Raw genomic sequence first — 25846 nt, 5'->3', positions numbered from 1 at the left:
TTCCAGATGTTCAAGCTGGTTTTAGAAAAGGCAGAGGAACCAGAGATCAAATTGCCAACATCCGCTGGATCATGGAAAAAGCAAGAGCGTTCCAGAAAAACATCTATTTCTGCTTTATTGACTATGCCAAAGCCTTTGACTATGTAGATCACAATAAACTGTGGAAAATTCTGAAAGAGATGGGACTCCCAGACCACCTGACCTGCCTCTTGAGAAACCTATATCCAGGTCAGGAAGCAACAGTTAAACTGGACATGGAACAACAGACTGGTTCCAAATAGGAAAAGGAGTGCGTCAAGGCTGTATATTGTCACCCTGCTTATTTAACTTGCATGCAGAGTACATCATGAGAAACGTTGGACTGGAAAAAGCACAAGCTGGAATCAAGATTGCTGGGAGAAATATCAATAACCTCAAATATGCAGACGACACCACCCTTATGGCAGAAGGTGAAGAGGAACTAAAAAGCCTCTTGATGAAAGTGAAAGAGGAGAGTGAAAAAGTTGGCTTAAAAGTCAACATTCAGAAAACGAAGATCATGGCATCTGGTCCCATCACTTCATGGGAAATAGATGGGGAAACAGTGGAAACTGTCAGACTTTATTTTTGGGGTTCCAAAATCACTGCAGATGGTGATTGCAGCCATGAAATTAAAAGACGCTCACTCCTTGGAAGGAAAGTTATGACCAACCTAGAGAGCATACTGAAAAGCAGAGACATTATTCTGCCAACAAAGGTCCGTCTAGTCAAGGCTATGGTTTTTCCTGTGGTCATGTATGGATTTGAGAGTTGGACTGTGAAGAAAGCTGAGCGCTGAAGAATTGATGCTTTTGAACTGTGGTGTTGGAGAAGACTCTTGAGAGTCCCTTGGACTGCAAGGAGATCCAATCAGTCCATTCTAAAGAAAATCAGTCCTGGGTGTTCATTGGAAGGAGTGATGCTGAAACTGAAACTCCTATATTTTGGCCACCTCATGAGAAGAGTTGACTCACTGGAAAAGACTCTGATGCTGGGAGGGATTGGGGGCAGGAAGAGAAGGGGACGACAGAGGATGAGATGGCTGGATGGCATCACTGACTCGATGGACATGAGTCTGAGTGAACTCCGGGAGTTGGTGATGAACCGGGAGGCCTGGCGTGTTGCAATTCATGGGGTCGCAAAGAGTAGGACACGACTGAGCGAGTGAGCTGGGCTGAATCCTCTAGATAAGTCTTGGGTGCCTGCTCAGTTGCTTCAGTCATGTCTGACTTTTGTGACCCTGTGGACTGTGCTGCACCAGGCTCTTCTGTCCATGGGATTCTCCTGGCAAGAATAGTGGCATGGGTTTCCACTCCCTCCTCCAGGAATAGTCTTGCATTATACCTCAGTTCTCTCAGTTTAATCACTGGCAATAATTCCAATGGAATCATTCACTCTAAATAAAAATATAAAATATATGTAGTGTTTTTATTGTTTTAAAGCAATTCCACATATATCCTCTAGTATTAATTGAATTCTACATTTCATGAAGTTATGGGATGCTCTGAAAGTAAGTTAAGTTACTGCCAAAGGCTTCAAAAAATCCTTAGCGTTATCAAACTTCCTCAGCAGTCACTTTGCACAAACTGGAAGAACTAAAACCGCCCAATTTGTCTGGAATCAGTGTAACATCATTTAATAGTCACTTCTACGCTGAATATATTTATTAATTGTACAAGTATGTTTTTTCCCCCAAAGTTTGAATTCTTGTATCAGGAAGGTCAAAACACTGACTACAACAGTACTTCTGGAATATAGCTCTTCCTTTTACAAGTAAACAGTGTTGAGAACACCACAAAGAAAGCAGTAGACTTTTCTCTTTAAGCCTGGAGAATCCCAGGGACAGGGGAGCCTGGTGGGCTGCTGTCTATGGGGTCACACAGAGTCGGACACGACTGAAGCGACTTAGCTTCAGTCTTAGCAGAGTTGATTTCTATATGCCAATGAATGGGTCTCCTAAACATCACTGTTCAATCCCTATCATTAACTCGGCTAAAACCCAGATGTTTTAACACTGCATAAGGAATCACTTGTCCATCAGAAAAACTACTCATTTTAATTACTTTAGCGCTATAACTGAAAAGCAGTATAACTGCATATTTCAGCTACTGTAGAGTCTGGGTTCCCTTAAACTTCTACCAAAATCAGGTGCTGGAGCTAGATTTCCGAGTTATTTTTGCAGTCGTGGCATGAAGCTGAGCCAAGGTGCAGGTGTGGAGCACCAGGCAGCTCGGGTCCCCATGGCTACTGTCACAGCAACGCGTCGCGGCTCTTGGGGCAGGCCTGAGTCCGAGGGGGGAAGCGAGGGCCCGCCCGCGCCTCAAGGGAGGCCCTGGGACAGACTCCCCGGAGTTGAAGAAAACGCCTTCAGTGGAAGGAAACCGGCTGGGGAAGCTGGCGGGAGCAAATTAGCTGCTAGTCCCAGCTCTTTCGCAGTGGCTAGGGCAGATTTCCTGGAGACGCCAGGCCGCGTCTGTTCTCTCTTCATCCTATTTTGCCATTTTTTATGACGCTGCCTCGCAGACTTCTCTTTTCTGGTTACCACTCAGCTTTAATTTAAGATGCTGTCACAGACGCGACAGATGCCGAAGGTGAAGCCCCTAAACAGTCCCGCCACAACTCACGCCTTCTCCCACGTTTTCCTCGCAGGCCCGCCCCCGGAGTGAGCGGCGCGCGGGACCGGGGGAAGGCGAGCTCCCGCCGCGGCCTCGCCTCGCCCCGCCCCGCCCCCGGGCGCGCGCCCCCACCCATATAAGGCCCGGAGAGCCAGCCGCCCCGCCTACTCGGCCTCCACCCCGGGCGCGCCGTGCGGAGGGCAGGGGCTTGCAATAGGCTTCTGCGCGTCCTTTATTTTTTTCCCCTTAGGTGACTTTCCACAACGGCGAAAAACAGGTCCCAGGAAAAAGGCAACAATCTCAAAAGAGTAACTGTTACTAAAAGTATTAAATAATTTCACTACAGGAGCTCGCGAGTTTACCCCGCCTCCAAAAGCTCGAGCTCCGCCCCGTGGAGCAACCCTCCCCCCACCACAAAGCTGCCCCCGGGAGCCCACGCCGACGCGCTCTCGGCGGCGCGCTAGCTCCGCCCCCAGCCCCGCCCCCCTGCCCCCTCGCTCTCCCTCTGGAGAGTCAGCGCGCACGAACCGGGGCGTGAGGCGTCAGGGACGCGCGGGCACCTCATCCTTCCCACCTTCCTACACTGTTGCTACTTTTCGGTGTGAGTCATTCCAGCTTCTCTTCCCCTTCCGTGAGTCCCTCCTTTTCTCAGAGACCCTGCTCGTCCCGCAGGCGGCCACCTCCGCAGCAGCTCTCGCGCCCCCAGCGAGTGGTGCGCGTGCGCGCACGGCGGAAGCGGGCGCGCGGCCGTCGAGTCCCCGCGCTCCCTCCCTCCTCCCGTTGCTGTATAACTTGACTGGCTTGGAGGAGGCGCCGCCGGAGTCGGAGGGCGGGGAGCTCGGAGGAGGGAGCTCGAGAGTTGTGGAGACTAGTGACTGGGAGAAGTCGCAGCCTGCTCGGGCCGGCTGCTTCCCGCTCTCCGTCTCTCTTACACACCTACTCCGCTTCCCGCCCCAGCCCGCGCGCCTTGCTCCTTCTTTCGCTCGGGGGCCCCTGCCGGTCGCTCTCCGGGTTTCGGCGCGGCGGGGGCGCCCCGGGGGTGCCCTCGCCCTCCGGGTGCTGGCGGACGGGCGGCGGGCGGGATGTGGCGCCTGGTGCCCCCGAAGCTGGGCCGCCTGTCCCGCTCGCTGAAGCTGGCGGCGCTGGGCAGCCTGTTGGTGCTGATGGTGCTGCACTCGCCGTCGCTGCTCGCCTCCTGGCAGCGCAACGAGCTGGCCGACCGGCGCTTCCTGCAGCTCAATAAGTGCCCGGCGTGTTTCGGAACTAGCTGGTGCCGCCGCTTCCTCAACGGGCAGGTGGTGTTCGAGGCGTGGGGCCGCCTGCGCCTGCTGGACTTCCTCAACGTGAAGAACGTCTACTTCGCGCAGTACGGCGAGCCCCGCGAGGGCGGCCGCCGCCGAGTGGTGCTCAAGCGCCTCGGCTCGCAGCGCGAGCTGGCGCAGCTCGACCAGAGCATCTGCAAGCGGGCCACCGGCCGGCCCCGCTGCGACCTGCTCCAGGCCATGCCCCGCACCGAGTTCGCGCGCCTCAACGGCGACGTGCGGCTGCTCACGCCGGAGGCGGTGGAGGGCTGGTCCGACCTGGTGCACTGCCCCTCGCAGCGCCTGCTCGACCGCCTGGTGCGCCGCTATGCCGAGACCAAGGACTCGGGCAGCTTCCTGCTCCGCAACCTCAAGGACTCGGAGCGCATGCAGCTGCTGCTGACCCTGGCCTTCAACCCCGAGCCGCTGGTGCTACAGGTAGGCGCGGGGTTCCGGTTGGGAGTGTCCTGCCGGGAGGGCCGCACGGGGAACGGGAGTCGGGAGAAGCGGCCCCGCCCGCGCCGGTCGCCCTGTCTGGACCCGGCGCGGCGCGGCGGCGGGCGTGGGAAGAAGGCGGCGCAGGGGGACCCCGGGCGCAGTGCGGGGTCGCGAAGGGCGACCCGCCTAAGGGTGAGTCGGCTCCGGTCAGCTGGACGCGGGCGCATCTCCTCTCCGACTGCGGATCCCTCAACGCCAGAGGGAGCGAGTCTCTCGTTCGCTCCCCAAATGTCTATTTGGCCAGTTTCCTGGGGCTCTTCTCCCTCCCTGCCTTTCTGCTTTGATCCGCCCGGGCTTGCGCTTCCGCGGCGCAGTCTGCTCACGAGCCATTGGACCTTTTTCTTAGTTCTCAAGTGTTTCTTGCTCTCTAGTACCCCGCGCCGGCTGCCCTAACTTCGGCCCCGAAGTCTGTCTTTGTTTTATTCCTTAGCTCATTCACCTGGCACATCATCAGGGCAGCCAGACTGGGAGGATGAGGTTGGAAAATGGGGACCATGGTCGGGGTGGGGTTCATTCTTGAGTCGTGTGCTTTGGTTGGGATTAGAAAGAAAAAAAAATAAGGCACGTTGGAGTTGAGACTGCGAGGGTGCCAGGACGGACATTTTCATGCTGATCCGGTTGGTGACCTTCTCTGCTCGTTTGGTAATTTGGCCGCAGGGAGGAGATGAAGTGTTAGGCCAGGGCAAGAAACGGGGAAAGAAGAGTCACCTCTCTCCTAGTTGACGTATTGGCTCTCTCGTGACTTAGAGATAGGCTGTGATCTTTTTACTGGCGGTGAAGCCAAAAAAGAAAACAGAATTCCTCAAAACTGTGTTTACCTTGGGGAAAGTGACTGAGTTTATACACACTCCCATTCGCCTTTAGTGCGGTGTCCTTGGACAGTGGTTGCAACTGTGGGGGTGTGATCTCTCTTAACCGCAGGGAAAGTTAACCTTGCTCCTTCCCCACACCAATTGTGCTGTATTTCAGATACAAAGGGTGGGGGCAGGGGGAACATGACATAAAACTATTCCCAAGTAATTTTAATATATTTCACGCCCTCTCTGCGCTGCTAAGAATGTCACCAATGGCTAGGAGGTTTGTACAGGGTTGCATTTATTTTTAAATCTAAAGTGCATGTATAGAAATGTCCAGTATTCATTTATATGGCTTATTTTTCTCAAGTTTTTCGCTGCCCAACTTAGCCAAAAGAAACCAGCATCGTTTGATTAGTGTAGCCAAATAATTTTAACACAAAATAAGTATTTGCCTCAAACAAAACTGTAGTAAATTTTAAGGAGTCATAGGATGTATGTAATGGGTCATTTGAAGTACAGATTGTATGTTAAATGGTGCTCTCTTATCAGTGAATAGGATATAAAACTGGTTAAACTTCTCTTGAAGAAATTATTTGGTAGTTACAAAATTAGTCAGCCTCTAAAGTCTAAGCCCATATTTAATGCGTACATTTTGATTTAAAACTTTTTCCGTTTAAGCTGCCTTTTCTCTTTGAGCAATAGATGTTTATGTTAGCAAATTTGGTCTCTGGAGACAGCTCTAGCAATATAGTTGGCTGAGTAGTCTGTCAAATTCTCTGTGATCCAAAAATTTAGTAAAGATCTACCTTAATAATACACATTTTCTGCACCTATAATAATAGCTTCATATTCAAAGGTTTTTATCAGATGCTTCTGCTAATGTGAGAACACTCTAAGAATGTGGTATATGCAGTTCTATAAATGTATGTCATTTTAATATGAGAAATATTGACATTTGGTTTGTACTGAGATAAATGCTTTATTTAGGAAACACATGTTTTTGAAGCTTGAAGTTGTCTTGCCATTTTCTATTTACTTTACAGTTGAGATTGTCAAATATGTTTCCTGATTACTCTTCCCTTAAACTTTTTCTTCTCTTTTCATCTTTAGTGATAGACAACTTGGAAAAAAAAAAAAAAAGATCAGTTATATTTTTGTAATTTAAACTTACTGACACAATCACTTGACCATGTGGCTAGGTGGATTATAGGATAAGAGTTTGTTTTTAGCATATGAGGAAATGCATATATCGGCATTATTGACAGCTGCTTGTAAATTGAAATGTTAATTTAGTTTTATAGCTAGTTACATGCTGTGTGAAATACAGATTTGAGGCCTTTAGTACCAGTCAATCATAGGAATGTTTATTTTTTTGACTCTTATTTATATATATTTTGGGGTTCGTGTGTTTTTAAAAAATATTTTTTAAAGTACAAGTTTGTGCTTTACAGCTTAACGGAAAACTCCTTTTTTTTTCCTTTCTCTGTTTCCAGGAGAGGGAGCTACTTATTGAGTTTCTGGACAGTTGGTGAAAAACTAGATTTTTTTTTTTATATTGCCCCAAAATTAACTACTTGGGAGAAAAAGTATTTTAAACTGAATTCATCAAGCTGTTCTTAACAATAGTTTCCGTGTAGTAAACATGCTTCCAAAAATAAACATTTAAAAATCTCTTGATAAGGTATTAAAGAACTGAAAAGTATGTGTGAATTTAGCCCATTCAATTCGCCTCTTCAGATTTTAAGAAACAGTAAAAAACCTAAGTTTCTATTATGCCTTGAAAGGAGACATGAATGGTATTAAATGTCTGCAAGGTATGATATGGACCTAATTTATCTGTGTAAGGCTGTACAGATTTGTAGTATAAATTTCCCAATGTGGACTGATACAGAAGTATGACTCTTTTCCCATTGTTGGATAGTTTTACTAGCTTACAGCAGCTTATCTAGCTCTAAGGAAAAATTATAAGCATCAACAGGATAATGCTAAAACCTTTATCTTCTACTCTGATACCTTCTTTTCCTCTTCACAGTTTTACTTTACCTAGAGGTATATTTCATAACAAGTTTGCCATAATCTTATGGGGGAAAAATGCAGAGAGGGACTTTGTAATACAATGTATAGCAGCATTCTTGGAATAGTTAAAAATGAGAGGTTGAAGTATTTCGCAAGATAGCAAAATGTTTTCTGTTACTGATAAAATTTTTACCAGTATTTGTGCTTAACCTATTCTTGAATTTATAAACATTGTGAGTGTGTGAGGGAGAAAAATGCTGTCTGGATTTCCTGAAGCTCAAAATGTTCTCTCTGACTTTATAACTCAGAGATAGTGAAGATGGTCTTATTTATAGAAATAAGAAAGCTGTTTTTTGTTTAAGGGCAAGGATGTGGGAATTTGTCTTATTTGCCTAATTTTGTCTTAAGTTTTCTAAATCATGTTTTTAATAGGATTTCTTTAATTTTTAAAGTATGTAACTATCATTGTTTAAGCTATAGATTTTAAACCTTCAGTTCTTGTAAATGACATAGTACATGGAAAGCATTTTATATAGTGCTTGATGCATAGTAAGCACTCAATAATTAGAAAGTGTTTAGATATTAAATAAGTAAAAGTAACTTTATTATCTAATGCATTTGGTTAAGTTTTGAAGCTTGTCTGAAATCTGGATCACCTTAAAAATAGTTATGTTTTTGAATATCAACCATACCTTTACTTCACTAATTTAGTCCATTCCTACATTACAAGGTGAATTTTTACAATTAAACTTGGAGTGAATGTTGTGTCTGCCTTTAAAAATAATTTTTGTAGGTGAAGAATATATCGTTAAGAAGTACTAAGATGCCCTTTTTGACGTAAACAGATTATGACCATTTAGCTGATTTTTTTACTTTGGACTGTTGGTAAACTTTTTGTGGGACTCCCTTATCTATAAAATGAGGCTATTGGATTAGATCCTTTCCTTTTCAGCCTCAACACCTTGTGACTCTTACCCTTCAACCTGAAGTTGTCACTCTGCTTCTGAACTTGAGTTTAACTGGTGGGTTTAAGCTCTTCTAGAAGGGAGTCAGAGGTTTGTTACTTGATTCATGCTAGCCTATATGGGTCAGAGGCCAGATTAGCTAGTCCTGTTTTAAGCTTGTCTTCCTCGCCCCAATTTTTACACAGATGAAATCAGGTTAAAACAAATCAAAATTCGAGACTACCTTTAAAGGATGATAGTCTGGAGCTAAGGGTAGCTAAGGTTCTTGTGGGGCAGTGGCACCTAGAAAGGATGTTCCAGACTTTGTCTCAGGAGTTTCTTTTCAAACCAGACTTTAAGGGGCCACCTACTTCTCTACCAATGATTGCTGCTGTGGTAGCCACACTCTCAGATTTAGGCTTCAGAGATGTTCCTGACTAGGTAGTACTGAATAGGTTACTTTTTAATCTAATAAATGAATAAGCTTATATCTAGAGATTTTTTTTTTCCGTTCTGTTTTTCTTCTTTTTAACAGAGGTTTTATTGACAGTTGATTGAGCTTAATGACAGAGCAAACAAAAAAATAACATCTGTGTGTAACCCAGGTCTCAAAAAGGAGACTTTTATTTTAGAAAGATTGTAGAAACAGATGATCATCCATAGGAAATTCCTCCATTAATCTACTTCCTGATCAATGGAGCAAAATCATTTGATACCCTGGCCTATTTTCTGTTTATATTCATATCTTTTGGCCATTATTCTGAAAGTACAGAAATATTTTTTTCATCTAATATTTGAACTATTTTCCCTCGTATTTCCATTGCATGGGTCAGCACATATTCCTCTCATACGTTAATAGGGAGTCAATTTTTCAGGGAATCATCAGACTGGTTTTTATTCTGATTTTCTGGCCTCTGGTCTCTGGCTCCTTCCTATATTGCTGTTATTGCTGCTTATTCTTCACAGAATGCTGGCATGTTTTCTTTCTTTACTTTTCACACTGAAACTAATATGTCCTTAGAATATAAGCCCTGTACATACTGAACTTTAGTAAATGATTGTAAACTGCCTTAAAACAGTAAATTCTTGGCATAAAATTAGGATATTCACCCTGATCATAGACTTTGAAAGATTTTAAATTATGTAATCAAATTTTTTTATCCACATTTTATGTCTTTTTTATAGATTGCAGGAGTTTATCTGTGAAGCAGCTGGAAGCTCTTTGGACTTATAGCCCTGGACGTAGAACTGAATTTTGTTTGTTTGCTTGTTTGGTAAATAGTCTATTAGAAGGCATTTGGATTGAATAGGCCTTTCTAGGCAGCAAGTAGCTTAGCTGTGTGTAGCTGCCAGGTATATAAATGACTAATTAAAATCAGTATAGCATAATTAGCCCTACCAATAAAGATACTATGCACCCTGTCAGATGACTCATTTAGGGAGGGACATCTAAGTGTACCTTCATAGGTGTAGATATCAGGGAGGATTTCACAGAGGAACTGAGTTCTGAGGATAAATGGAGTTACGCCCACGGGGACCAGGAGGTGTGGTGATGGCAGTATTGAAATAGCATTCTAGACCACCACAAAGTTGTAGGGTGGCAATGAGCAAGTCACTTGATGGTTCAGACCCTGAGTTTTTAAATGGGTAAAATGGGAATGTTAATACTTATCAATGAATTGTTTTAAAGGAGAGAATTATTTAGATAATATATAAAATATCGTTAATTGTAAAGTTTTTACAGTATATTATTACTTTGCAAATCAGCTTATTCCACTTTTAGAGTGAAGTTCCTTAGTACACCATGACATCTGTCTTAGAAATATATAAATTTTACTCTTCCTATGGCAAATGTTTAAATGTCATTGTCTTTACATATACATACATACATATATCATAAATACCTATGTAGATGCTGCTTCAGGCTGTGGTTTTTTTGGAATAGTAATTAAAAGGGCATTAAGGATTTGACCCATATGATGATGACTATTGTATAAACATAGTTTTCATAAGGATTCAGTAATATAAACCAAATAGTTTAATTTTTCTCAGTAAGTCATAAAGTTAATAATCCTATTTAGTAATTAGTAAATAATAGTTTTAAAAATAGAGGTTAAGTCAAGGTTTTTCTTGGCATTCTTAGACTGTGAGATGGAATCTTAAAAGATGTATCATCTGAGGGAGATCTGACAGGAGTTGTGTGGACTGACAAGTAGTACTGGGAACTGACCTCTATACCCTTGGGGTATGGTAAAGATGACAGGCCAGGGCACAATTGTGGATTCTTTGCTTTCTGGGGCATTAGATATAAGCAGCAAACAAATAAAGAGCAAGGTAATCTTAGATTTTACATACTATGAAAAGAACAAAGCAGATTCCTATAATGGAGAATTGGATTAGAGATATAATTTTAAATTCAGTGGTCAGAAGTTAAGAGTGACATTTTAGCTGAGATGTGAATGATGAGAAAAAGCCAGTGGTACACAATTCTGAGGGCAAATTCGGAAGTTCCAAAGCAGGATCAAGCATGGGGGTAGAAAAGCCTGGTAGAACTCAGGATCACAGAAGTAGGCAAGGTCCATGTTGTGGGTGACCTTGTAAACAGGCTTCTTGAGTTTAGAATTTTGTTTTCAGAGCAGTGGGAAACAATAAATGTGTTTTTAGCAGTGCGTGCTTTGTGGAGAATGGTTTAAGGAATCAAAGGCTTTTGCCCTGGTTTGTGGGAGAAAGCTTGGTATATATTAAGGTGGTTGCAGTGGAGGTTATGAAAAGCAGTTAGACGTGGTATGTTTGGAGAAATACCCAATAGGACTTGATGATGGGAGTGGGTTACTGTATGAGAGAAAGAAACATAAAGGATATCACCAGGGTTTTTGGTCTAAGCAACTACTGCTGAGGAAGCCCAGAGAAGGAATGGCTTTGGGGGAGGGAGAACCAAGAGTTTTGTTTTGGTCATATTAAATTTAAGACAAAGGAATACACATTCAAAACCAGGCACCAGGTATTTAATGCGGAGAGATACTATGCTCCTAGCAGATACTGTGTTATACTTCTGAAGGGCGGTGTTAATTCAGTTTGTGTTTTAAAGGGAAGAGAGGAAGTTAGTAGTATTCTATTGACAGATTATTTAAAGAAATCAGATCTTGACTAAAGAAAGTAGCATTCTTAGGTTATTGGGTCTAAAAGAAGCTGCTATACCTTCCCCTCCCCCCATTATTTGATAGTTTATTAGAAATAAATATTTGAGTATAGCGTTTCTAGGTATATCTTTCAACTTAAAAACATGGATCACAGTTGCTAGTTCTCATGAGTTCAGTTGAGACTAGTAAATACATATTTAAAATTTGTGGCCAAGCAATTTTGGTTTCTTTCTTTCTTTTTTTTTTTTTGGTGGCATGGAAGAATATTTCTTAAGATATTTATTCTAAAAGATGAGTTGTTTCTATTAAACTTGGTAGGTTTTTTTGTTATTGATGTGTTTTGACATTAGTTTCCTATTTTAGATACAGCTAGCTGTTGGACACGATATTAGGTGAAATAACACAACCTTGCTATTTTCAAGACATTGCTTAATATTGTTGGAATTCTAGGTGGGTGGAATTGGCATTCAGAAAACTACTTAGTGAAACAAATGGAACATATCCTGTGACTTGAAAATCTTGAGATTATTAAGATTCTACAGTCTTTGCAATGGATTTTGGCTACTATTTGGCAGTATAAATTAAGAAGCTGAGGTCTTAAAGAAATTTTAGCAAAAATTAGGTAACCATTAAATCATTCCAGTAATTTTACTGTATTCCCCCTCTAGACAGTTCACAAAACTGTGAACACATTAGTCTGTCACCAGAACATTTGACTAATCTCTATGAACAGCTGTTATAACATGCGTTACTACAATGGGATTTTGTTCAAATTTTGGCTCTTAAAAATAATTTTGAAGCTCAGATTGAACCTCTAAGCATTTTGTATGCTTTTGGTAATTTACTCTCTAGAAATGATCTCAAGTTTAAATTGTGTGTATGAGTAGACACGCCAGTTCTTTAGAAAACCTGTAACTAGATTTTTAGACTATATGTTTGATGGTTTATGAGTTTTTTTTTCAAGTCATTATCATTTTACTAGGAATTTTCTCCTTTAAAAAAAAATCAGTCTTGCAGTCGTGTAACACATTTCCTTTTTAGGCAAACTGCAAAGTTATGTTCTTTTTAATGGCATGTTATGAGATAATAAATGGCTATAAAATATTTTATATTTTTTGTATTAAAGGAATTATGATCTTTTAAACTTAGTATGCAAACCCCACTTTTGGTCATGTAAAGAGAGTAAAAGATAATAGAACATGAACATTTTAGAGTTGACTTTAGGTTTTTCTGTCAGTTTTACTTACACATCCCATGTCTCCTTTTTTCAGGACTGTATTCTTATGTAATAGAATAAAATGATCTAATTAATATGGTAGGACCGTGGCTGTTGATTAAAGGTTATATACCGCAGGATATTGATTAACTCCAGGAAGTAATATGTTTCTGAATGTTCAAGATTTGACACCTTTGGTATTTTCATGGCATGTAGACTGTGTTGGGGAGTTTGTGTTTTATTCTGTAATTCCCAACATGATCGTGATCTGATCTCTACCTCCCTCTGCAGACCCCATTACCTCAAGCCATTCCCTCCTCATTTCACTGCAGCTTCTTTGGCCTTTTTTTTTTTTTTTTCTTTCAGTTCTGAAAAGGCAGTTTCTGGCTCTAACATATTCCTGCAACATTCTTCCTGCCTCATCCCCAATCTGTGTAATATTATGCTCAGCATTTAGAGCTCTCCCTCAGTAGCACTTCCTTAGAGAGGCTGTCTTTTACTACACAATTTAAAATAGGTCCCTGTTTTTCTTTCTCAACATCTTCTGTACTTTTCTGTGATTTGTAACAAATTCCAGAATTTATCATTTATATATGTTTATAATCATCTTCCCAACTCAGGCTAAAAAGCCTTGCTAAGAACAGGATTATGTTTTGTTTGCAACTCTTAACATTTCTGATGGAGTTAGGCTTGATATAGGATTTTTTAAATTCAAGATTTTCATTCCACAGTAACTCTCATTGCCTTTTACTCCAGCTTCTTGTAGTAGTCAGTGAAATGTGAGTTGACCTTATCTGCAATTCCAAATTTAAAAAGTGAAGAAAAATAGGCCTTGTCAAGTTGAAAAACAAATGTGAAAACACATGAGGTAATTCATGTGCTTTATCCAACTTGGGATGAATAAGCTTATGGTATTTTTGCAGTGAAATGTTTTCTTGTGAGGTGCTATCCTGAAGTCCTTGAAGCATTGCATAATATGAGTGTGAAACATACGTACTGTCACCTTTCCAAAATTTGAAAGCTTCTGAAACAGGGATGTTGGGATTGAGGGATTATATCAGCCTGACTTCACCTCTTAATACTTGCGTGTGTGTATGTACGCATGCTCAGTCATGTCCAACTCTTTGTGACCTCACAGAGTGTAGCCTGCCAGGCTTCTCTGTCCATGGGATTATCCCAGCAAGAATCCTGGAGTGGGTTACCATTTCCTCCTCTGGGGGTTCTTCCTGACCCAGGGATCAAACTCGCGGCTCCCCATGTGTTCTGTGGCTCCTGCGTTGGCAGGATGATTCTTTAGCGCTGAGCCACTATGGAAGCCCCACTACCTTTGTGACTTGAGGCAACTCACTTAAGGTATATGCTGATAAAGTTGAGCTGTATTTAAAACTTGAGTACCCTCCAACTCTAGAATTTTTAGATTGCACATCCCATTTGGTCACATGAATGGTCCACAAAGCATTGTGACTTTTGGTTTTGATCAACAGATGTGATAGATATGTCAGCGTTTAGAATTTACTTTGTGGTACTTACTTATTATAAATGAAAACTGAATTACAGTGCTGTGTTTATGTATATACATATTACCAAGTTTTAGACCTTCTGTGCATTTATTGTTTGTAGATGCACTAGACATCTCTCATAGCACCAAGCCTTTTTACAGTTCAGCATTTCATACTTTTTCCCCTTTGATGGCCCTGATGAATCTGGGGCAAGTATTATTCCAGTTTCACAGAGAAGAGACTAAAGCACTAAAAAATTTTGACTTTGCCACCATCACACAGCTAGTGAGATGCGGAGGTAAAGGTGAAACTTAGAAGCGAGACTAGTGATTTCAAGTCCACTTTCTGCTTACATACTGTTTTACCCTTTAAATATAGAATGTTCATAAAAGATTATGTATCTTTAAGAATATTAAATATCTGAATTGTCTCTTTACTATATTTATTGTATATATTTTATTTTCTCATAAAATGAAGATGATCCTAGTAGTTTCTGAAACCTTGATTTTAAGCTAAAAGATACCTAGACATGATGATATATTGTAGGTTTCATATTCAAAATACTATGTCAGTTAACAGTGAAAGCATTTAATGTTGCTTTAAATCTTAGAGTTAAGCATTTTTGACTTGATACTTAAATTTCCATTTTAAATTATTACACTGGTGGTAATACTCGGACTTTTTCTTGGAGTGGTCACCCACTTAATGTAAAAAAAAGCAGTAATAGAGTAATACATATTTTTTTTAACCGTTTTGTGCCTTTGTGTAATCTTAAACTAATACTTAGTTGTAACTTTGCATACTGTATGACATATTCAAACTTGATAAAAAACCCTGAACAATTAATTGGAGTGCCTCCAATCCAGTTAGAAGTTAAACCATTCCAAGTTTAAAGACTCTCTTTCAGATGAAAAGAATTTAAATGCATTTTTCACTAGTAAATAAGCCTGTAAAATACACACATTTTCTCAGACAGCTCAACAAACAACCCCATCAAAAAATAGACAGAAGATCTAAGCAGACATTTCTCCAAAGAAGACATACAGATCGCCAAAAGGCACATGAAAAGATGCTCAGCACCATCGCTAGAAAAATCAAATCACAACTGTAATGACTTACCACCTCACACTGGTCAGAATGACTGTCATCAAATAGTCCACAAATAATAAATGCTGGAGAGTATGAGAAGAATAGGGAACCCTCCTACACTGTTGGTGGGAATATAAATTGGTGCAGCCACTATGGAGGACAGTATGGGAGGTTCCTTAAAAAACTAAAATAGAGTTGCCATGAAAGAAAGTAAAAGAAAGCTCAGTCATGTCTGATTCTTTGAGACCCCATGGACTCTAGCCCACCAGGCTCTTCTGTCTGTGGAATCCTCCAGGCAAGAACACTGGAATGGGTTGCCATTCCTTTTTCCAAGGGATCTTCCTGACCCAGAGACCAAGCCCGGGTCTCCTGCATTGCAGGCAGATTCTCTTCTGGCTGAGCCACCAGGGAAGCCTATACGGGAAGCTGCCAGGGAAGAGTTACCACATGGTTCTGCAGTCCTGCTCCGAGGCATGTATCCAGAGAACACCATAATTCCAAAATATGCGTGTATCCTGTGGTTCCTTGCAGCACTATTTAGAATAACCAAGACATGGAAGCAACCTAAATATCCACCTACAGATGAATGGATCAAGAAGATGTGGAATATATAACAATGTGATATTACTCAGCCATAAAAAGAGTGAAGTAATGGCATTTGCAGGGACATGGGTGGACCCAGAGATTATCATACTAAGTGAACTAAGCAAGACAAAGCCAAATATCATATTGATATTGCTGTTTATATGTGGAATCTTAAAAAAAAACAAGGATACAAATGAACTTAGTTCAAAAACAGAGACTTGTACACTTTTGAAAACATATTTATGATTACCAAAAGAGAAGTGGGTGAAGGATAAATTAGGAGGTTGAGATTAACGTAAACTCACTACTATATATAAAATAGATAACTAACAAGAATCTACTCTGGCATAGGAAACTATACTCAATAGTTTGGAATAACCTATAAGGGAAAAGAATAAAAACTCAATCGCTGTGCTGTACAATAGAAACTAACATAATATTGTAAATCACCTATACATCAATAAAAAGTAAAGTAAAAATAGAAGTAAAAAATGAAACACACATTTTATTTCAAGTTACTTGAAATTGTGTGCCTGTTGTGTTAGGCAGTTTGAAAATCTGCCCAGCACAATGGGCAGATTTTTTAAGATTTTGTTTAAAGAAAAAAAAATGTGACCCTCAACAGTATACTTCTTATCCTAGCTACTGTGTTTGATGCACTGTGGGAGTTTGGCAATCAGGAAGTAAGATGTTTTGTTTCTTATTGCTTGGTATACTTAATAAATCCAAGTGGTAACATCTTAAAATTTTTGTTTCTCAAACTCTGCTTGATCATGGTACATTTGGTTCTAAGCCAGAATTGTTTTAAATACAAATTATAAATATTTTGGCTTCCTTGGAGCATTTTCAATAGAACGCTGAGTGGAATTCTGTTCTTATTAATGAAGTATGACTTTTGATTATTCAATGAAAAATTGTTTTCATATGAGCAAGTGATGTGAATTCATTTGTTAAAGTTCTTCTAAAAGATTTGGTAGCAAATTATATGAAGGAATTGTGCTCTTCTTAAAATGAGGCATAACATGATTTCAGCTAACATTGTCAGAAATTGCTATATGAATATAAAGTTGCTCAATATGACATTTGTTCATATATTTTATTCTCTTCCATGAGGGACTTGAGTAATGAGGTATATATTTGACTGTCGTTCACTTGGAAAGGCTCCAAAAACAAGGAGGCATTTGTACATGTGCAGATGTTGGCAGGGTTCCCCGTTCTCCTGTTGTCAAAGACCATTTTAGTTTCACAAAGATATGTTTGTATCTGTTTGACAATATGGCATGTGAATAATATGCCAATAGTGTATGTGGAGGAGTTCTTTATTTTTTGCACTGCAAAACTGTATAATCTCACACACTTAGTTATTTTCAGTGTTTTTGTTTTATATATCAGATTTTATACATGAATACTTCTGAGAAATAGTTAAATCTTTTGTAATCATTTTGCCTATAAATTTTCAAGATTATGGAGGTATTTTAAGTTGGGAGGAAAAGCTGAAAATAACGTGTGGTTAGCAGTTTTTGCATGTCACATTGGAAGTGAGCAATCTGTCACTTTCCCCAGTGCCCACAAGAAGTTTTAAAATCTCAGATAAGATTAAAAATGTACTTTCCTCTAATTACTAAAGCATCAGTAGATATTGTCTGTGAACAAAATTGAATTAATTCATTTACTATATTTAAAGATTCATACTAACATATCTAAATTTTTAATTTACACAATTAGTGTTATATCACAAAACTGCAGATATTGAAATTTAAACAGAAAAGGTGTATATACAAAGAACAAATACAGTTATTGTACATTTGATAGAGTTAAAAGGAAGCACAAATGAAAATAGGCAATTACGGATGAAGTATGACTATAAATCTTTTAAAGTTGATAAAAGTTTTAAAGTAAGAGTGTTACTGAGTTTTGTCAATTTTATAAAAGCTCAGAGTAAAATTAATATCACCCACCTGCTTTCTTGAGTTCCCAGAAGAGCCTCGTCTCTGGCCCTTATGCAGATTGTTCACTTTTTAGCAATAGAAGTAGGCTGTGTTTATATTCTGTAGTGTTTTGCTTTGTTTCCCCTGCAATCAGTGTACATATCATCTGCCTCTAATTTAAGGAAAAGGGACTATACTGAAAGGGCTTACCTAGTGGCTCAGCTGGTAAAGAATCTGCCTGCAATGCAGGAGACCTCAGTTCCAACCCTGGGTTGAGAAGATCCCCTGGAGAAGGAAACAGCTACCCACTCCAGTGTTCTGGCCAGGAGGATTCCGTGGACTTGTATAGTCCATGGGAGTGACAAAGAATTGGACATGACTGAGTGACTTTCACTTCACTATTCTGAAAAATAGCTCTTTAAAAACACCTCTGGTCACGTGATCTTCCAAGAGTTGTTCAAAGCATTACTTCCCACGCTTTTGCTCTTTTTTCAACCTGTAGCTGGGTGTTACAGTACTGCAGAGTACTTTAGAATAAGCCTGCCAGTTTACTTAGGTTGAAAATAACTTGTTCATAATCCTGAAAGACTTGTTTTAGGATGTTAATCTTCCTAGTAGTTAAAAAATCCATTAGAAAATCTTGGCCAGATCAGGAGAATAAGTAATTTTGAAGTTGGATTTAAGGTGAATAGACAATGTGGTGACATCGGAAAGGGAAGCAAAGCTAGCTTGGCATCAGAGATACTTGGAGTGGAGGTTGCGTTGTAGGTTATCAGACTGCTCTTTACCAACCTGTGGGTACAGATTGGAAGACATTTCTCAAGAATCTTTCTCTGCATTCCTCTCTTGCCTGCTTCTGGACTAGATGAGGCCCCTGTTAAAGACTCTTAGAACCAGAACCATTTTTTAGTAACTAATACTTAATTATACTCATAGTTATTTGTTTGGTATTTGTCTTCTAAAATTTTTATTTTAGAGGCAGTGTAGTTCACTCTTACTGCCAGCATAACAGAGTGCCTGATGCTTGGTAACACTTGCTGGCTAATAGGTGTGCAGTCCTGTTCATTCAAAAGAAAGCTTTGGTTGATTGTACATACATGAGTCAAAAAGATAAAGGAAAACATCTCTACTTTTAGATCTGGTAATAAAGACGGTGTCTTGTGTTTTGTTGATCTATTTGATTCTGAGATTTCGATAAGCAAGACTTATTTTAGCTTTATAATGTGAGGTAATCTATTAAAAAGTTTCAAGTCCATAGTAATGGTATGAGTTAAAAAAAGAAGTAAAGTTACTCACAGACCTAGAGAACAGACTTGTGTTTGCCAAAGGGAAGGGGAAGGGTGAGGGAGGGGTGAACTTGGACTTAGCAGATGCAAACTATTACGTATAGAATTGGATAAATAACAGATCCGACTGTGTAGCACAGAGAACTGTATTCAGTATCCTGAGATAAACCATAATGGAAAAGAATATTCTTTTAAAAGAATGTATATATACATATAACTGAATCACTTTGCTGTATAACAGAAATTAACATCACATCTTAAATTATTATTAATAATTATTAGGCTTATTAATTAATAATTATTAATAATTAATAATTTTAATCAATTAAAACCCGGTTATCTCTTTTGAACTACTGAATATAACAAAATCCAAGCTCATGCCTAGCAGGAATCTCTACTGCGAGGATCTGGGGACAGACCTAGGATATGCTCATCAGAATGTCTTGTAATAAAGATAATTCTTTCGTAGAGTTTTCCATCTGATGAAGGTTGGCCATTTGCAAAATATCTTGGAGCTTGTGGAAGAATGGTGGCTGTTAATTATGTTGGAGAAGAACTGTGGAGTTACTTTAATGCACCATGGGAGAAACGAGTTGACCTCGCTTGGCAATTAATGGAAATAGCAGAGCAACTCACAAACAATGACTTTGAATTTGCACTCTACCTCCTGGACGTCAGCTTTGACAATTTTGCAGTTGGTCCTAGAGATGGGAAGGTAATCATTGTGGACGCTGAAAATGTTTTGGTTGCTGACAAAAGGTTAATCAGACAAAGTAAGTATATAACTTGTAGGGTTTTTTTTTTTTTTTTTTTTTCTGTGTCAATGTTTACATTTATATGATGCAGATTTTTAAAACTTCCTCCTTAGAAAGCAACCTTGAATCTTTCTTTGTTTTATTTGACCGGTAAACAAATACTGATTTATTAGAGTTGTACTCTTAGTCACAGTTTGTCCATATATAGTAAAATATACTTCAGGTTCAAATGGACCTAGATATACTGTGTGTGGGGGGTGTGTGTGTGTACACGTCTTTTCCATACTGCCTGCTTTGTGCTGTGGTTTAGGATTCTAATGCAGTATTAAGTTTTTATTTAGTTAAAGGCTACCAGAGAGACTATACTGCTTTTGTAGAGTCTGTTTTTCTGTGGATTCTCTTACAGTGATATTCTGTGTTTCATTTTTCTGTGAGGTCCCTCCAGTGATTCTTTTTTTCCTTTGTAACCATGTAGATGACTCCTAGCACTGCAGATCTCTAACTTTGGTTTGACATTAAACTTTGCTTGCATTTATTTATGAGCTCTTCACTGAATAGGTGGGCAGAATGTCTAAAGTGTTTTGAAAATTAAGTGTCATAGGAATTTTAGTTTCAAGGACAAAGCCTGTGGTTCTATAACTAAGGTACTTAGTAAAAGAAACTGAAGGGTTGTTGTTCCATGGTAAAAGCCTTGTATTTTTAATCCCCTCCTGTCATGTGGGTCTGTTGATGAAGAGACCAAAAGTTTGTGGCACCTGTGGAATGCAGTGACTGTAACAGCAATGTATTAGGTTGACACTTTTTACATTATCTCAGCTTATCTTGTTAAATACTTGATTTTTCTCAGTGCCTTGTTCCAATTCCATACTCACAAAACTACTTTCTGATTCTTTCTTATCTGCCATGCCGATCCTTTCACAGGGAGTGGATGCCCTGCTCTGGAGTACATCATTCCCCACTTAACCCCTTTATATATTTGTGGAAGTTAAAGCAGCTTAAATTGTGTTTTTTTTCAAGTGTTCAGTTTTTTTAAATATATATGTTCACAGAGTTGTGCAACTTGCCTAAACTCTACAACATTATTATTCCAGTATTGTAAAAATAATTTTTTTGTAAATTTTTTTTTAATTTAACTTAAAAAAAAGAAAAAAAAATTTTTTTTTTTTAACATGGACATTCCTGGAATACAATTTTGTACCAACTAATTCCTGACCTTGAGTGAATACAATATAGTTGCTGTATTTTTGCATTTCATACGATGAGCATTGCTCCAGTGCTTTTTTAGCTCTGGCTAATTCTTTTCAAATGTCTCATGGTAGAGCTGGCTAAATAGACACTTTGCAAAAGGCTGTATTTCTTTATTTACCCTCTTTTCTTAACTCTTTCTAGTAAATGACCTTTACAGGGAAGTTGTGGTTTTGTTGTAGCAACTCCCTTAATGTCCTTCCCTTTATCATCTAAACTAGTAAAAGCAATACACATTTTTTTTTTCTTCAGAAAAATAGATCCTTCATTGAGAACTTGTTGCATCAGTTAGTTTCTTCAATTTCCCACCCTCCTCCTTAAAATCTAGGTTTTCTTACTTTCCCATAAACAAGTATGCATAAGATTCTTTCCCGCCTTCCCTCTATTTTTAAAAGTTGTTTACTCCCTTTCTCTACTCCTCAGCATCCATTCATTTCTCAGCCCATTAAACCTGACTTAGAAGATCACGTTACTCTTTGCAGTCACCCAATTGGCAAATTTGTGAAGTGACTGATTAGTAACAGCTTCTGAAATTATTTCTTCCTTTGGTTTCCTTCTACTCAGGTAGTTCCTTTTTCAAAACATAAATCTGATCTTAGCACTCCCTTCCTTAATGCTCGTAATGACTTCCAGTGGTTTGTCAAGTAAAATTCGTGCACTTTCCCAGAGAATAATCTATGTGACTGGCCCTGTTCCGCTTCATTTTTAACATAACTCCAGTGCCATTAATGCTTCAGCTACAGTGGCCTTTTAGTTTCTTGAATGAATCCTTCTACTGAACACTTTACAGCTACTGTATATTATTCTGTATGTATAAAATATTAGTATTATCTTAATAGTGTCTACTTTGTCTTCCAATTAGAACCTCAGACTTTACTGTTAATCTTTGTGTCAAGTGTTTCTACAATCTGACTTTTTCCTGGACCTTCTTTAGTTGTTGTCATCGTCCTAGCTCCTGCAGGCTTCAGCCCAGAGTTAGTTTCATTAGGCAGATCACGGTCATGACCACAGGAGATGCAGCCTACTTCTCTGCATTGTCTGTGCCTCCTCCCCAGTCACCTGTCTCGTGCTCTGGCGACAGTGAGTTTATTTCCTGGGCCAGCTGTGCCAACCCCTTAGATCCATGCCTTTGTACACACTGTACCCTGGGTCTAGCGTGCTGTTTTCCCTCTTTTCAGACTTGTTTATCTTTCAAAACCTAAATCAGTTGTTCCCTGTGCAGCTTTCTGCAGTCTCGGGCACAGGTACTGCTCCCTCTGTACTCATGTAGCACTGTGTCAGACTTGCACATGGCACTTTCTCTGTATCATGGAGAGTTTCACTCTAAGCTGAGCTCTTTGGCCTTTAGTATGGAGGGACTTTGTCTGATCCTTCTCCCCTGCCTTGGTGGGCTCCTTATAAATGTCTGTGTAGAAATTAATATATTTAAATGTTTAATGTAATATAGTTTTAAGAACCAACATTACTGTGTGCATTAGTCAAATGTTACATTTTGGGAAACAATGAAAAGCCTTCTAAAATGTATTTTTCTTTCTCCGTTTTTCCCTTTTCACAGATAAGCCTGAAAATTGGGATGTATGGTATGAAAGCAAATTTGATGACTGTGATAAGGAGGCTTGCTTATCATTTTCAAAAGAAATTCTTTGTGCTCGTGCCACTGTGGACCACAATTATTATGCTGTTTGTCAGAACCTCTTATCCAGACACGCCACGTGGCGTGGCACTTCTGGAGGACTCCTCCATGATCCACCAAGCGAAATTGCCAAAGATGGCCGCCTCGAGGCCTTGCTGGATGAGTGCGCCAACCCAAAGAAGCGCTACGGCAGATTCCAGGCTGCGAAAGAACTGCGTGAATACCTAGCACAATTAAGTAACAACGTGAGGTAGTCTACGGTGAACTTGTCTTTGCTTTTCTTCATTTACATAGCACTGGCTAAAATGAAAACTTCCAAAAACTATCTGGAAAAATGAAATTTGGAAGACCTATTTCCAAATGCCTGATAAACTTGCACTGACAGAGCTTACGGCAACATCCGCCAAAATAAGACATGATTTCAAAAATCACACGATGCTTCTGCAGATAAGTTTGTTCTTAAACTTTGGAGGCTTGAGCTCTGGTTGACCGCTTCAGCCCCTGAATGCCTGACTGGATTAATGAGTATTGTTAAGCTATTGGAAATGAGTCTGATAGTTACATTGGCTTGTGTATCAAAGGGTACTTGGTACTTGACTTAGTTTGCATTACTGTCATGATTTTGTGAATCTCTTTTATTTACTTTGAATATCAAGTTAGATTGGCCTGTTTTATAGGCTACTTTTTCATTCTGATGTGTAGGGTTTTTTTTTTTTTTTTCTCTTCCATTTTTATGTTTTTTATTAAATTTTACTCATTCAGGTTACTATAGGTGTTCATTTACAGTTGGGCTAGTTTTCATTCAGTGCTATGCGGTACATATTTACTGTTAGGATTCCCAGGTTTACTGTGTTTTTCCGAAAAAACAGAATTCAGTTTTCAGAAAACTGAATATTTTGTTGTGTAAATACTTACATTTCTTTCCACTTTCTGTGGTTTCACCATTGCATGAGATCACTTAAGGTTATTTAAGAGTTACATCCCTCTATGCCAATAAATTATAACTGTACATTAAATATGAACTTTGGCATATGTTGCAAAATGTCATCTTTGTCCCTTAAAATGCTTTAAGAGTATACTAGCAATCTATACCTTGATGTTAATTTGAGAGGAAAAAAATAATAAAACAGTATTTTTTAAATGCTAACTTGTCCAGGATAGTAATGCATATGCCAAAGAAATATTAGACCTAGTCTTAGATTTTAAAATTGGTCACCTACTTATTCTTACTATCCTACTTCCAGTACTTTGAGTCTGTCATTATTAAATTCATATCTTCCTGGTTATTCTTTAATGTTGAAAAATTGTGCTACTACTTCCAAATATATGTAACTTCAGTTACATTTCTGTAACTTCAGTGTGGTAGTTTCGCAAAAATCAGCGTGGTAGTCACTGTTTGAGTTTAATCTGGCATCATAACTTTTTAAATTTATTGATGGACTAGTAATTCTAACTATAAATAAAGCAGACAGGTTTAGCCAGTCTGTCCAACTTGGTCTCCGTTACCCAACTGTTAACCATCAACAACATCAAATTTAAGTATGTGGATAAAAATTAACAAATGTGTGAAATTTCTCTCAGCTGTTTTTTAAAGTTAAAATATATGTACATATAAATTGGCTAAAGCTAACGTAGGTGATATTTTTCTGTTTGAAATCGTAACTTTTGTTTACAGCAAAGTTTGATGTAGCGTGCAGTATTTAGTTCTAGACTGATCTTATTCTAATCAGAACGTGATTAAAGTATGCACAACCAAAGCCAAGTTTTTCTTTTTCATTCATTCAGCAACTATTTATTGAGCATCAACTCTGTGCCAGGTACATTACTAGCTGCTACACACTGTCTGAACATGACATATGGTTAAGTAACTTTACAATGATTCTCAAAGACTTTAATGTGGATATTTCTTAAGTTGAAGTAGCATTCATTAGGATGTTGCTTTCATGTTCTTTTATTGTTGTGATGGATGTTCTACCTGTACTATCTATAACGGTTGCTAAAGAAAGAGCAGGAGGAAATCAATAAAGTTAATCCCAGTTTAAAAACTGGAAGAAGGGTAAGATCTCTTCCTTATAAAATACATTGCATTATGTTAGTTTTATACATTACATATGCCGACTAGCCCTCAAAGAGATATTGAAGTGTTGGAAATTTTACTAAGCTGACTTTTTACGGCTTTGGAAAACTTTTGAGGAGAGTAGGTAAAATTACTTGTCAGACATTTGCCTCTTGCCCAAAACTTCGAATAAAATACGCATTTCAAAATGGAGCACCTTTTATATTTGTATAAGTATTCATTATAAACCTTAGAATGCCAGTCATTAGAGCAGTTATCTTACTGTTTAGCAAACATCTATCTTACTTTTTGGAAGGGTGACTGTGATTGCAGAACAGGAAGTGAGAAAACACTGCCAGCAGTGATTGCTTCTTGAGGTAGCTTTTGATAACTACCATTTCCCCCATGAGATTATGTGGAATTTCTTTTATCTTTGGAAAAGTTGAGAAGATAATAAAAGAATTAGGAATTTTAAATTACAGGGAAAAATATATATGTGAAAAGCAATAAATATTTTGTTCACTTTGCTATCGAGATGTTCACTATCAGATATTTATTATACAGTAGCAATTTATATTTTTAATCATTGCCCATTAATAGACACAGTAAAATATTTTTGAATCAGACATTTGGGGTTTGTATGTGCATTAAAATTGTCTTTTGTACTGTAAGTTACTGTTTAATTTGAATATTTTATCAGAACTGTCTCCCTGTGCCTTTATAATATAAAGTTGTTTCTACAACTTTTAATAATCTTAATAAAGAATACTTTAAGAACCACACTTTTCAGACTATCTCTTAACTTCAGATATACAACTTTTTCTTGAATGTAAAGTGAGATAATATAGATAAGTTTTTTTTTTTTTTCTCTTGCATGTACTTTGATATCATTTTGAGAAGCTATCTGGCTGGGTGTGAGCTAGACTTAGGATATGTTTGTCTTCTGTTTTTCTGTAATAGTTGGTGACTTTTTACAGTTTTACTAGTAAAATGAAATTAAAAACTTCATTATGGAATTTTTCAAATGTATACAAGAGGATGATACAAGGAACAATAATAAACTGTGCTTATACTAATTTCAGAAGTTAGCAATGGGTAGCCAAACTTGTTTTATCTATACTCCAGCCTCCTTGCCCCAGCTTATTTTGAGAGAGATCATTCGATTCATACATGCACGTTAGGCACTTTCTCCTTCCAACAAAAATTTCACATTGAAAAAGTTAAT

The 25846-nt window shown here is 39.1% G+C and overlaps 1 protein-coding gene across 2 annotated transcripts; it reads left to right on the top strand.

Moving 5' to 3' along the window:
* Positions 1-3451: 3451 nt before the first annotated feature.
* On the top strand, positions 3452-25403 carry DIPK2A (divergent protein kinase domain 2A). Of its 2 annotated transcripts, none has more exons than XM_027959602.2 (3): positions 3452-4372; positions 19402-19705; positions 22488-25403. In XM_027959602.2, the coding sequence occupies exons 1-3, from the start codon at positions 3716-3718 to the stop codon at positions 22817-22819; spliced, it is 1293 nt and encodes a 430-aa protein (XP_027815403.1). In that variant the 5' UTR covers positions 3452-3715; the 3' UTR covers positions 22820-25403. The 2 variants fall into 2 exon arrangements, with proteins under 2 accessions (XP_027815403.1, XP_042091858.1); XM_042235924.1 differs by lacking the exon at positions 3452-4372 and adding an exon at positions 4467-4564.
* Positions 25404-25846: the final 443 nt, after the last annotated feature.

Source organism: Ovis aries, chromosome 1, assembly GCF_016772045.2.
Source record: "Ovis aries strain OAR_USU_Benz2616 breed Rambouillet chromosome 1, ARS-UI_Ramb_v3.0, whole genome shotgun sequence".
NCBI lineage: Eukaryota > Metazoa > Chordata > Mammalia > Artiodactyla > Bovidae > Ovis > Ovis aries.
The sequence above is the reverse complement of the archived record's forward strand: the minus strand, read 5'-3'. Positions and strand labels throughout refer to the sequence as shown.